The following is a 14030-nucleotide window of genomic DNA, read 5'->3' as shown; positions in this document are numbered from 1 at the left end:
AATTCTCATAAAATTGGTTCGGTAAATACTTCGTGCACCATAATGTAGGCAACTCACCTTACGAGTAGATCTTTACTCCCAGGTGCGGAACATGTAACTTTGGTAGCCTAGCTGAAGGTGCATGAAATATTTGCCAAACCAGTTTTATTTTGGCCACTCTGTATCTGCTGATCCGCCTGATACAGCCTGTGTAGTTGTGTAGAGACGCAGTAAAGATGCCGCAGACAGGTTGCAGTCGCTGTCAGACCGTAAACGTAAGCAGGCGCTCCCCCACTGTGTTCCAGAACGGGCGAGTGCAGTGCCAGCCGCAGGAGTGCCCCAGCCACGAGGGCTGCCACGTGCTCGTCGACGATCCCAGGAACAACTGCTGCCGGCGCATCTGCAAGGGTGAGTACAGAGCACACCACAGCTTCCAGTCTGTCCGCAAGTTGCAGGGGCCGGACAAAAATATGGACACACGCAGCGAGAAATGCACTCTTGAACATAAATGCCGATACTAGCCTGGCAGGGTTCTCAGTACGTTGGCAGCGCCAGTTGCGGTCAGAAAGGTGTTCTGTGTAGTTGCGAGTGCACTGTTCGGAGCTAAGCGAATTCCAACGTGTGCGAACTGATGGTGCTCGTATGGCGAGTGCAGTGTACAGAGGGAGGACAAAAATATGGAAACAGCTGTGTATGCTGTTTCAAGAGGCACCACATCGAAGATATATACACTACTGGCCATTGAAATTGCCACACCACGAAGATGACGTGCGACAGAAGCGAAATTTAACCGACAGGAATAAGATGCTGTGATATGCAAATGATTAGCTTTTCAGAGCATTCACACAAGGTTGGCGCCGGTGGCGACACATACAACGTGCTGACGTGAGGAAAGTTTCTAACCGATTTCTCATACACAAACAGCAGTTGACCGGCGTTGCCTGGTGAAACGTTGTTGTGATGCCTCGTGTAAGGAGGAGAAATACGTACCATCACGTTTCTGACTTTGATAAAGCTCGGATTGTAGCCTATCGCGATTGCGGTTTATCGTATCGCGACATTGCTGCTCGCGTTGGTCGAGATCCAATGACTGTTAGCAGAATATGGAATCGGTGGGTTCAGGAGGATAAAACGGAACGTCTTGCTGGATCCCAACGGCCTCGTATCACTTGCAGTCGAGATGACAGGCATCTTATCCGCATGGCTGTAATGGATCGTGCAGCCACGTCTCGATCCCTGAGTCAAAAGATGGGGACGTTTGCAATACAACAACCATCTGCACGAACAGTTCGACGACGTTTGCAGCAGCATGGACTATCAGCTCGGAGACCATGGCTGCGGTTACCCTTGACGCTGCAACACAGACAGGAGCGCCTGCGATGGTGTACTCAACGACGAACCTGAGTGCACGAATGGCCAAACGTCATTTTTTCGAATGAATCCAGGTTCTGTTTACAGCATCATGATGGTCGCATCCGTGTTTGGCGACATCGCGGTGAACGCACATTGGACGCGTGTATTCGTCATTGCCATACTGGCGTATCACCCGGCGTGATGGTATGGGGTGCCATTAATTACACATCTCGGTCACCTCTTGTTCACATTGACGACACTTTGAACAGTGGACGTTACATTTCAGATGTGTTACGACCCGTGGCTCTACCCTTCATTCGATCCCTACAAACCCTACATTTCAGCAGGATAATGCACGACCGCATGTTGCAGGTTCTGTACGGGCCTTTCTGGGTACGGAAAATGTTCGACTGCTGCCCTGGCGAGCACATTCTCCAGATCTCTCACAAATTGAAAACGTCTGGTCAATGGTGGCCGAGCAACTGGCTCGTCACAATACGCCAGTCACTACTCTTGATGAACTGTGGTATCGTGTTGAAGCTGCATGGGCAGCTGTACCTGTACACGTCATCCAAGCTCTGACTCAATGCCCAAGCGTATCAAGGCCGTTACTACTGCCGGAGGCGATTGTTCTGGGTACTGATTTCTCAGGATCTATGCACCCAAATTGCGTGAAAATGTAATCACATGTCAGTTCTAGTATAATATATTTGTCCAATGAATATCCGATTATCATCTGCATTTCTTCTTGAAGTAGCAATTTTAATGGCCAGTAGTGTATATTGCATACAGGGAAAGTCTCATCCTCTACCAGGTGCACAAGTATGAAACCGGAATTTATTTGCAATAATTAGACGTGTGTTGTCTGCAACTGATAAACAGTATTGGCTTCAAAATAATCTCCATTGCTATTTATACATTTCTCCTACCTCTCCGGCAGCCTATGAATGCATTCAAAGTCAACGAGCCATTTTCGTACATTTTCATATCAACTGAAGCGTTGTTCAGCGAGAGCGTGTCCCAGTGATGCAAATAGATGACAGTCGGACGGAACCAAGTCTGGAGAATAAGCCGTATGCCCTAGTATTTCCCATCTGAACGCCTCGATCGTTTCCCTGACCCATTTTGCTGTGTGATGGGACGTTATCATGGCGCAATATGACTTTGTGTTGCCTTTTCCATATTCTGGTCGTTTTTCACGTAATGCTCGATTCAAATCGATCATTTGCTATTGGTAGCGATCAGTGTTAACAGTTTCACCAGGTTTAGCAGCCCATAATTGAAGACACATTCTGAGCCCACCAAACACAGAGCATTGTCTTCTTTCCAAAGCGAGTTGGTCTTCCAGTGGATGTCGATGGTTTGCCTGGATTCATCCATCATTTTCGACGCTTAATATTCTCGAAATATATTCATTTTTCATCACCTGTCACTATTCGTTGGAGAAATGACTTTCTTTTGTTCTTGGCGAGCAGCGTTTCACAAGTGGTCTTTCGATTTGCCTGCTGTCTTTCATTCAGGTCATGCGGAACCAATTTTCTCACTTTCTGCACCTTTCCCAAAGCTTTCAACCGAAGAGAAACGACTTTCTGCGTCACATTCAATTGTGTCCGCGAGTTGTTGAGTCTGAGTATCAACTACATCCAATATCGTCTGCACACTACTTAATTTAACTTAAACTAATTTACGCTAAGGACAACACACACACACCCATGCCCTAGGGAGGACTCGAACCTCCGACGGGGGGGGGGGGGGAGACCACGCAAATCGTGGCAAGGCGTCGAAGACCGCACGGCTACCCCGCGCGGCCGGCTCGCTCATCGTTTCTGACGTCAAAATCACCACTTTGGAATTTTTTGGATCACTCGAAACACTAGGTTTTCCGAAGAGCATGTTTAACCGAAAGCTCCGACAAGCATTCGATGCGATTCTGCAACAGCTTTCTTCAAATGATAACGGAAAACCAATGCTGTCCGCAAATCGTAGTATGTATGCACGAAACGCGACATGTTCACGGGTTTGAAACAGATAACGATGTATGGAACTTGGGTTACTGTGTTTACATTCGTCGTCAGCCATTACATGAAGCAGATGGCGCTATAGACGTGGTCTCACGGGCCCTACTCTGACTGCTAGCACCATCTACAGGGAAATTCAGGTTTCATACTTCTAAACCTGGTAAGTCACAACGGGGACGAAAATGTGTGTTGAGTGATCATGAACGACTGTCATTGAAGTCACGACTCAAGAAAAATAAGGAGACGACGTCTGCAGAAGTCACTACAGAACTCAATGTCGTACTTCGAACCCTGTCAGTACTAAGACAACACGAAGGCGGCTCCATAAGCAGGGAATTACAGGGCGTACTGGAGTTCCAGATCCATTCATCAGTGATTCAGATCCCTGTAACAGGAAAACGAGATGCCCAAGCCTTAAAACCTGGTTTACAAAGCAATGGAAGAATGTCATTTGGCCGGATGAGTCTTGTTTCACACGGTTTCCAACTTTTGGCCGAGTTTACGTCCCAATGCTGAAACATAGCTGAGATTCGGTAATGATTTGGACAAAAATCCCATGGGTCCAATGGCTGCTCTGCAAGCTCACCTTATTGCCACGGATTATGTGACCATTTTCGCTGATGAGGACCATCCCATGACACAATGTTTGTTCCGCAATGGTGATGCTGTGTTGCAAGCCGACAGGACCTATGGTCACACAGCTCACATCGTCCCAGACTACATTTATGAGCACGAGGATGAATTGTGGCACCTGCCCTGGACACCATAGTCACCAGGTATCCTTTGCAGCCTTTGCTGCCTGCTTTGGAGAGAAGGGTGCGTGACCACTATCCAGCTCCATCAACGTAACCCCAAAGTACAAATATTTTGCAGGAAGAATGGAATAAATAAGTTTCCTCTGAAAACTGTACATGGCCTGTATTTATCCATTCCAAGAACTCTGGATTCTGTTTTGAATGCCAGCAGTTTTCCTATACCGTATTAGGTAAGATAATATGTTGTATTTTTGGTGTTTCCATATTTCTGTCCATCCTTTGTACACTGTGCACCGCACCTTCGCTGGGCAGTTAAACTTGGCGCTAAACTTTAATGGGTATAGCCCCATCTACATCTATTCGATTACTCTGCAATTCACAGTTAAGTGTCTGCCACAACCCTTTGTTACACTTTATTTTACGATTCACGCCGTCCATATTTCTTAATATATGTCCATTTATTACGTCGTTTCGGGTACTGCCCTCGACAAATCTGTAAATAAGATCAAAGTAACGTAAGAATTCAGTGTTGCATACACATTACTCGGAGACAAAAGTGAAAAATCACCGACCGATATGTAAATCTGCTGAAACAATGGTCTAAGTTCTGGTTGGCGAAGTCTTACTTTTATCGAACAAGAACATAATATTCCACTTAAAAAGACATTTTGCTTGTAATGAAAAACAAACCGACGTTTATCGTTGACAATGGGTATTGGATGAAACATGTGATGAGCAGCATTTGTCTGTATGCTGGCAAATTTGAGGGGCTGTAGAGGGTGTCTTTGAGAACAAACTGAGGATAGCAGACCGTTTCCGGGAACGCCATCCATCGGCGCTGTTGAGTGTCCAAATCACGTAGCATAACGCCTGTCGCTAGGCCACCCACACTGCAGCAAAACTGAGTTACAACGCTGACGGAGCGCATACAGAACTTCTCGTAAAGCCTGGTTTACACGATGAAACTGGTTGCGAACCCGAGTTTCGAAACTGAACTGTTGGCCACTGCTTATTCGAGGCGTGCGGTTGCGCAATTCACTGGCGAAACTGAATTGTATCAGCTTTTTCCAACTATTAGTCGTGCGTGGTTTGACGTTAGCTGTTCTGTCGGTAGCGTGTATATAATGTTAAATATGAAGCGAGGAACGGAAAAAATCGTTCGCTTCTTGGACATCTACTGCTTGCACGGGTGTTTGTGGGGTTTCAATGATGCAGTCTACACGAGCAAGAAGCGACGTGTTGCTGCACTTGTGGCCGTGCTGGGTGACTTGGAAATGGTTGGACAGACGAGCTCTGAGATGAAGAGCAAAAATCATACCACTAGAAAGTCATACACTAATGAACTACGAAAAACACTTGCCAGTAAAATGCCTGGCCGTGGAACAGGCAACACCTACTGTAAAGACGGATACGAATCCCCGCTTACCAGAAAACGCAATGTGAATTGCAATTTCAGTTCTGGCGACAGTGCCTCACGCATTATGGTATCTTTCTTCCTTGTCGCACCATGAAAAGAAAAGTGAACTGTTATGATGCAATTCTCAGAGGGCCGAAATAGCTTATCGGATCTTCCACAATAATTTCTTGCAGCAAAATCGCTGAAAAACCGAGCTGACGTCATTTTTTAAGTCAACCACGAACTCAAAGCACATCTCTTACTTCATGTACACGAGTATTAACTCTGTCACTACTTATGCAGCTGCCAGAATTTACATTTCAGAGACGATTTTGATGCTCACAAAACGCCTAAACTGAAGAGCGGACTCGTGCCGCTGCATCCACAGCGCCCCACCAGGGAGTATTTACAGCTGGGGGGGGGAATGTAATTTTCTGTGGGGTGGATACAAAATGGTTCAGTTATTTGTTTGTAATGAAACTAATTTATTTTCAAAAGATCATTTCTGTTATCAGTATTTCGTACGACTGTAATACTGATTACTTAAGTTACCAATAATTACATTCCCCCCCCCCCCCCCCCCGATACTAGCTTTAACTGTGACGCAATGTGGCGGAGATTACAGCGTGCGAAACGTATGAACATCTTCCTTACATAGTCCACCCTCTGCATACAACACTAAGTACTTTGAACCACGCATCTATGGCAGTAAAACACAAAATAAAATGAAATGATCGTATGGAATGGTTGGCCGGGAGGCCCCATGCGGGGAAGTTCGGCCGCCGTGTTGCAAGTCCTTTTTCACTGACGCCACTTCGGGAACTTGGGAGTCAATGATGATGAAATGATGAAGAACACACAACACCCAGTCATCACGAGGCAGAGAAAATCCCTGACCCCGTCGGGAAGCGAATCCGGGACCCCGTGCGCGGGAAGCGAGAACGCTACCCCAAGACCACGAGCTGCGGACAGTAACACAGACATGTACTTCAGATATGCTTAAATATCCCATGAATATGTCTTCTTCGAGTTGTAGATAGTTCCCACTGTGGACCAGAAATTAGTTCATTATTCACTTCGCAAGAATAAACGAAATAATTGACAGCATGGCAACAAATACCAGGGTTGCCCAGAACGTAATGCACCGTATTTTTTTTATTCAACAATTCTTTACTGAACATAATGAGAATTACACACACGAAAGAATGGTGTTTTATCTATACACTCCATGTTACTAAGCAATCTCAATCCCGTTCTACGGCCTTCATCCAGCGCGAAACAAGGGCGTGTATGTCCTGTCTATAGCAATCGCCGGCAGTTGTGGCCAGCGCGGTTCTAGGCGCTTCTGTCCGGAATCGCGCTGCTGCTACGGTTGCAGGTTCGAATCCTGCCACGGGCATGGATGTGTGTGATGTCCTTAGGTTAGTTAGGTTTAAGTAGTTCTAAGTCTAGGGGACTGATGACCTCAGATGTTAAGTGGTTCAAATGGTTCAAATGGCTCTGAGCACTATGGGACTTAACTGCTGAGGTCGTCAGTCCAATAGAACTTAGAACTACGTAAACCTAACTAACCTAAGGACATCACACACACCCATGCCCGAGGCAGGATTCGAACCTGCGACCGGCAGATGTTAAGTCCTTAGAGCCATATGAACCATCTGATAGCAATCCTTGTCCTGGTGGCGGAGCCAGTGCTTCACTGTGGTAATCATCTCCTCATCGTCCTCAAAATGCCTTCCACGAATGCCATCCTTTAATGGCCCAAACTCGCGAATGGCAACATCTTCTCGCTGCAACATGTCAGGTGTGACAGCCGTGGATGGTCTCCACGACCGCTGCCAACCGCGGAGCTCCGCCGAAGCGCTTTCTGATGACCTCACCCTCCGTGTGCAGCGACTAACTGTACTTCTGTCGATAGCAGATTCCCCACAGTTTCTTTCTCTGCAGTGAGAAATTCAATGACGGCACGTTGCTTGTAACATACATAACCTACAGACCCCATTTTGAAAATGTCCTGCAGCTACGCTATCTGTCGGAAGTGACTGAAACTTGGCGCGCTCACTCTGGAGACTTCACATAATACATGCGTAACGTTTCGCATTCGTATCTTTGGTTTCGGCTGAGAAAAAAAAAGGCGGTGAATTACTTTCTGGGCAACCCTCGTGCGTAATGGCTACTACGCTGCTGTAGGGCCTACACTGTATTATTTATTATTATTATTATTATTAGGTGCAGTGGTCAGACGCAAAGCATTGGTAGCTTGAATTCTTTCAATTTCTGCCAGTTCACAATAAGGAGTCGACCGTTCAAGTAATTTACAAAAAGTAGGCCTAAGCATAGTGCACACATTTTAATGTGGTTGATTTTAAATGCGGGCGCACTGGGTGGGTGAAGCAAGTGACGCTAGGAAGACGAGTGGTGCAAGGGAACAATAAGTGTCTTCCCTCAATGCGATTAGTGAACTTTCTTTTCTGAGAAGTAATTGGAGGTAGCACTCGCGATGCACTGAGAATTGCTTCAATATTCTACAAGAAAATGTTGTTAAAAAGAAGCAGCGCCAATTGCATCACTGACTCATTATCTCGTGGTTCACTGAAACACGTTACAAAAACTAAATATCAATCATCTTTCGTTATTTTAGAAATACAATTACTTTTCACTCTAAAGTTTAGTTAGGTGCCAATGTTGATGATGACGTGGGGGGAGGAGGTTGTAATACCTAGTATCTCATTGAACTTAGGATAACTGGTCTCGGAAAGGTTAGGAACGACTGGTCCACTGCAAAACACCAAATCAGCTTCGCAACTTAATGTCGTCGTGTAAACTAGCCGTAATGGAGCCGCCAGTATGTGTTGGGGACTTTAGGACGTTAGATGGCGCCTAACGTATCTACGCCTGTCACAGCAACACAGCGTGGACCGATAAGCAGAGGGGTGTCAGCATCGCAACTCATTATCTGACACGTTTGCTGACGGAAGGGCAGGCGTTCTTCTTTCGAACATGGTTTGCTATCCTCAGTTATCTTCTCAAGGCACGCTCTACAACCCGTCGATTTCTGTCCTACATTTTATTTTATGCTGTTGGCCAGTGTTGATCACACAACTATTTTCAGGGTCTACTACAAAATACATCAAAGAATCTTTCAAAACACGCACAGTCACATGACTACATAAAAATTACAAAATATACCAAAAATTTAAGAATGAGAAGAACCCATGTACAATACCACATGATAAAAAGATTAAAGGTTACACACATGTACTTATGGCAGGACATACTTCATTTCCCGCCCAGTAGTGAAGATGCTGGTGTTGTTGTCAAAATGGACTCACCTGCGCTCGAATGAGTACATTAGATTTCACAGAGTGTGCTGAGGGATGTGGAGGTGACCAATTTCCGGTGTTTGGCCTTCAGTGTTTGCACACGTCCTGCTGGTAAGGGTCTTTGCTACAGATCACTGTTTACTGATCTCGTGCTTATATCGACACTAACTTGCATTGTACTGTACAGGGTGTTTCCCAATTTCTGTTACATGATTCTGTAGAGGGGACTTAGTAGATGAGGTTTTAATCAGGGGACCATACCGGAATCGTATCGTCTGAATATAAAATCTTTGACGATTTGATCAGTTTCAGATCTCTCTCTTCACGGTAAGCACACCACACTGAGCATAGGGCGCTGTCGCCAGTTCCTTTTGTAATTATGACATATGATGTCCGGCTACAAGAATGGCTACGAGAAACGGCTCGTCCAACGACGAGTCCTCGAAACATGAGCCGTGACGAGGCCTCCTGTAGAGCACACAGGCCATAACTCGACGTCTCCGCCGTATGAGTGCCGTGAAGCCTGAGATTTGAAACTGATCCGATCTTCAAACATCTAAACGGTAGATTTCCGTACATGAGTTCCTTATTAAGACTTTATCTACCAAGTCCCCTTTTCAACCGTTAGAAGCCTCTAACAGAAATTGTGAAGCACGCTGTACAGAGTCTGATGAACAAATTATGCGCACGTGGATTACTTTGACTGCGTGTAAGATTGGACAACATATTAAGCCCCGATCATACGCGCATTAGTATAGTTTGTAGTCATTTTATCATCTGATATTGACTATCGTTTCGCTTCACCCTTAAGAGTTTTGGTATTTTTGTTTTTAATCTTGATATTATCAATTGATTACATTTGTGTTTTAAAGCTTGTTTGATATGTCCTCTAGGATAGCTTGAAAACGGCCGTGTTATCGAAACTGGCCAGTGGCAGAAAATAAAATACAGGGTGTAACAAAAAGGTATGGCCAAGCTTTCAGGAGAAATTCCTTACCTGTAGACGGAAAAAATGTATTACATAAAGATGAATCCAGAAATGCTCTATTTCCATGTTAGAGATCAACACATGAATCGTGGGAAACACAAAGAAATAGAACGTATCAGCACAGTACGAAACACTTTTCTAAACGAAATGTTCAAAATGGCCTCCATTAGCAAGGATACTTCCATCAATCTGATGTAGCAATGGATCCCTGGCACCCTGATGTATCCCTGGAAATCTGCGTATTGATTCACTGCATTGCACAATACGGGCACGAAGACTCTGTACTTCTTGTACCGGGGTTCCGTACACAAGAGGTTACGGATGCACCCACACATGAAAGTCCAATGGGTTTCCGGAGAGCGTCGAGCTACCTAACCATCCGTCACGGCGGCGAACCTAAGAACTACAGCTTACTGTACATTGTAAATAACGGAACCCAGGGGATATTTCGATCACTATATATTTAAATTTAAGGGGAATCACTGCCGTCAGCTGCAGCAGGACATTAAGCGGAATGAGCAGCGACGAGCGAAAATGTGTACCGGACCGGGATTCGAACCCGCCATCCGGAACAAAGCGTTATCGCAACTGCACCGACTAACTCGGCACGCCTCGTGGCCTATTCACACTCCCACCGACCGCTACCTATCCGCAGTCCCTGTCCATTATACTACCGTTCGCTACTCAAGAGATTCCCACAGGAGGTCGGACGTATTTGTGCATTTGGTATATAAGAAAACGTTTCATGTAACTGTGGTAAGTTTTGTTTCTGTGTTTCGCTCGATGCATGTGATTACTGAAGAGAAAATGAGCTCTAATATGGAAATATAGTGTTCCCGAACCCGTATCCATACAACACATTTTATTCTTCTATGGGTGAAGAATGTTTCCTGAAAGGTTAGCCAGACCTTTTTGTTGTGCCCTGCCTAGAACAGAGATACGAGAGGCGAGCCTCCTTGTTCTGTAGTGCTGATATGCCCACTGATTCAGTAGCAGGTGGACTTTCGCTGTGTGTTGTGGACTATCGCCTGCTGCTGAGCCGTGTTAACAGCTCCGGCGGGACCTGTGTGCAGGGTGCGTGCACGAAGGCGTGGAGCACCCGAGCGGCTCCGAGTGGCGGGACGCCAAGGACCCGTGCACGGTGTTCCGCTGCGAGGCGGGCATCGTCACCGAGTCGCAGATCCGCTGCCACGCGCCCTGCCGAGACCCGCTGCCGCCCGCCGCCGGCCAATGCTGCGCCACCTGTCCAGGTAAGCGGCCGCCGCCCCGCCCAGCGCAACCTAGCACAGTCCAACTGCGCCTCGACTTCCGACTCACCTCTCCTGTACAGGGTAACCGCCGTCAAGTTTTAACCCTCATCTCGAACTAATCGAGAGCTGCGATCCTTAAACATGGTGTCGTTGTCGGTGCCTCTTAACGTATTCCTCCCCCCCCCCCCCCCCCACACACACACACAGACACATTCCGAAGCTTTTTTCCAACAGGGAATACCTGACTGACACCTCAGTATTAGAAGACCGCATTTTTGGCTGTTCCGTAAACACCATTCCCATAGTCTTCAGATTTATGCTTGGCACGGTACGTCTGACGACCTTTTACAGTTCATCCAACCTATCTGCATTCTACAGCTGCTACCATACCTGAATTGCCATCACTAAACACTATTGATCCTAAGTAAAACAATCGACTTTTTCAAGTTATATCCATGCAACTGAACTGTTTCTTCCCGCTGTGCTCCCATATCTACATCTTCATACCAAGTGGTTATAATTAAACTTTCCGTATTTAACACTTTATAACACTGAAACTAATTACCGTACGAGTACCAAACTTGGTAGCATTAATGTCAAGGACATGGGGAACAGAGATAATGCAGAGTCACTTCAATTGAAACACTTTTAATGTGCTGCTACGGTACATCATACCATTACATACCGGTACAAAAGGGGCTCAATACGGCGCTCATCGGAGTCCAGAAGTGCCCGAAAGCGCAGGATTGCATTCTGGACAGCAGAACGAAGCATGTCCGAAGGTATGCTGGCTACCTCTCTTGATATGCTGCGCTTCAGATCAGCACCCGTGTGACTGTTCCCCTGGTGAACCCTGTCCTTCAGGTAGCCCCACAACCAGACATCACAGAGAGTCAGATCAGGTGATCGTGCCAGCCAAGCATTTGGAACCGATCGATGTGCGGTGGGGCCCCATCTTGCATGAAAACTGTTGAGTTCAATGCGTCTCTCTACTGTAGGTCGGGTATCACATACTAGCGAAACGCTGGCCAGTCACACGGCACGTCTTTAGTCCTTGAGCGCCAGCCTATTCAAAAAAGCATGAGCCAATGATGAACGTAGCCGTGAAGCCACACCATACGGTGACACGTTCACCATACAGAGGAACTTCACGCACAGTAATTGGAGGTGAAGATCCCCATACTTGGCGATTCTGTGTGTTCACCTCACCCGTCAGAGAAAAATGAGCTTCGTCTATCCACAGGATGGTCCAGGGCCAGCCCTCGTCAATTTCAGTTCTTACGAGAAAGTAGAAAGCGAAGTCAACACGTTGTTGTACGTCCTATGGTGCAAGCTGCTGTACCACACGCATCTTATACGGATACCATTTGAGAATGGTTCGAAGCAGCTTCCGTACAGTGGACCAGCTGTCGTGACGCAACACGCGCACTGCCTGACGATCGGGAATTGCGCGTAGCGTTGTCTGCCATAGCAACAGCGATTTCATCAACCACATGTGGTGCACCCGGTCGTCGGCCTCTTCCCGGAGCGACGCCCAGTTCCCCAGCTGATTCGAACTTGTTCATCGTGCCCTGAACTGCAGGTGGAGAAAGAGGACTCTTTCGTAATCCTCTCAGCCGGCAATATTCTTGAAGTGCAGCTCCAGGGTTACTGTTGGTTTGACAATAGAGCTTCACCGGTAATGCCCTGCTCCCTTTGTCCAAGCTCATGTTGACACGCGAACACGTGCACTGCGATTGGTCAGGTGTGTGAGGCTGTGAATCACGATGACTGATCACGGCACCTGGTGGCCATAGTTGGAACTGGCCGGTGGCGCTGTGACGCATGGAAATCTTGCACCCCCAAACTCTAGACATTAGTGCTACCAAGTTTGGTACTGGTACAGTAATTATTTTCCTTGTTATAACGTCTCAAACAGGGAAAGATTAATTAATAACCACCCGGTAGATAATCCGCAAGCCACCGCATGGTACTTGGCGGAGGGTACCCTGTACCACTACTTGACATTTGCTCCCCCCCCCCACCCCCCCCCCACCCCCTCCTCACCTGTTCCACTCGAAAATAGTGCGAGGGCGCCGGCCGGAGTGGCCGTGCGGTTCTAGGCGCTACAGTCTGGAACCGAGCGACCGCCTACGGTCGCAGGTTCGAATCCTGCCTCGAGCATGGATGTGTGTGTTGTCTTTAGGTTAGTTAGGTTTAATTAGTTCTAAGTTCTAGGCGACTGATGACCTCAGAAGTTAAGTCGCATAGTGCTCAGAGCCAGCCAGTGCGAGGGCAAACCTTAATTTCCCGTATCTCATCTTCGTGGTTCTTCCGCGTAATGTATGTTGGTGGCATTTGAATCGTTCGGCAGTCAGCTTCAAATGCCGGTTCTCTAAATTTTGTCAATAGTGTTTCTCGAAAAGAACGTCGCCTTCCCTCCATGGATTCCCATTTGAGTTCTCGAAGCAGCTCCGTGACACTTACGTGTTATTCGAACCTGCCAGTAACAAATCTAGCCGCCTACCTTGAATTTCTTCTACGTCTTCCTGCAGTCCCACCTCCTCCTGGGCGCATGTACGTTTTCCTCCTGGTCAAGTGTCTAGCGATGGCAAGAGGGCAAGAATAATGATTGTTCAAATGCCTCTGTATGCGTCGTAATTAGTGTCTTACACATTTATACATTCTGTCAAAAGAGATGGTGTTATAACGTTTCTTTGGTGTACGTCCTTAGTTATTTTTACGTCTGAAAATTTTTCTCCGTTGCAAACGATATGTTGTATTCTGTTTGCCAGGAATCTGTGGCCCTCCGTTGCGATGCCTTTGTGGTCACGGAGTGTCTGGTCAGATGGCTTTGAACCGTTTACTGAATTAACGTAAGTGCAAAAATCCTTAGGGTTTCCTGTGAGACTGGCAGACAGAATTTTACTTTCAAATTCGTAGAACGCTTCATACAGGGCTTTTCTTCCTCCAAGTTTTGCTGCGTTCA

General features: G+C 46.7%; 1 protein-coding gene across 1 annotated transcript in view; it reads left to right on the top strand.

Moving 5' to 3' along the window:
• Window positions 1-14030, top strand: part of LOC126236045 (BMP-binding endothelial regulator protein) — a 748120-nt gene that overhangs the window by 653371 nt on the left and 80719 nt on the right. Inside the window, exons 4-5 of the mRNA XM_049945081.1 lie at window positions 285-387; window positions 10886-11062. Coding sequence (XP_049801038.1) covers window positions 285-387; window positions 10886-11062 — 280 coding nt within the window. The remainder of the gene's footprint in view (window positions 1-284; window positions 388-10885; window positions 11063-14030) is intronic.

Source organism: Schistocerca nitens, chromosome 2 (assembly GCF_023898315.1).
Source record: "Schistocerca nitens isolate TAMUIC-IGC-003100 chromosome 2, iqSchNite1.1, whole genome shotgun sequence".
Classification (NCBI taxonomy): Eukaryota; Metazoa; Arthropoda; class Insecta; order Orthoptera; family Acrididae; genus Schistocerca; species Schistocerca nitens.
This window is presented reverse-complemented; position numbering and strand designations above follow the sequence as displayed.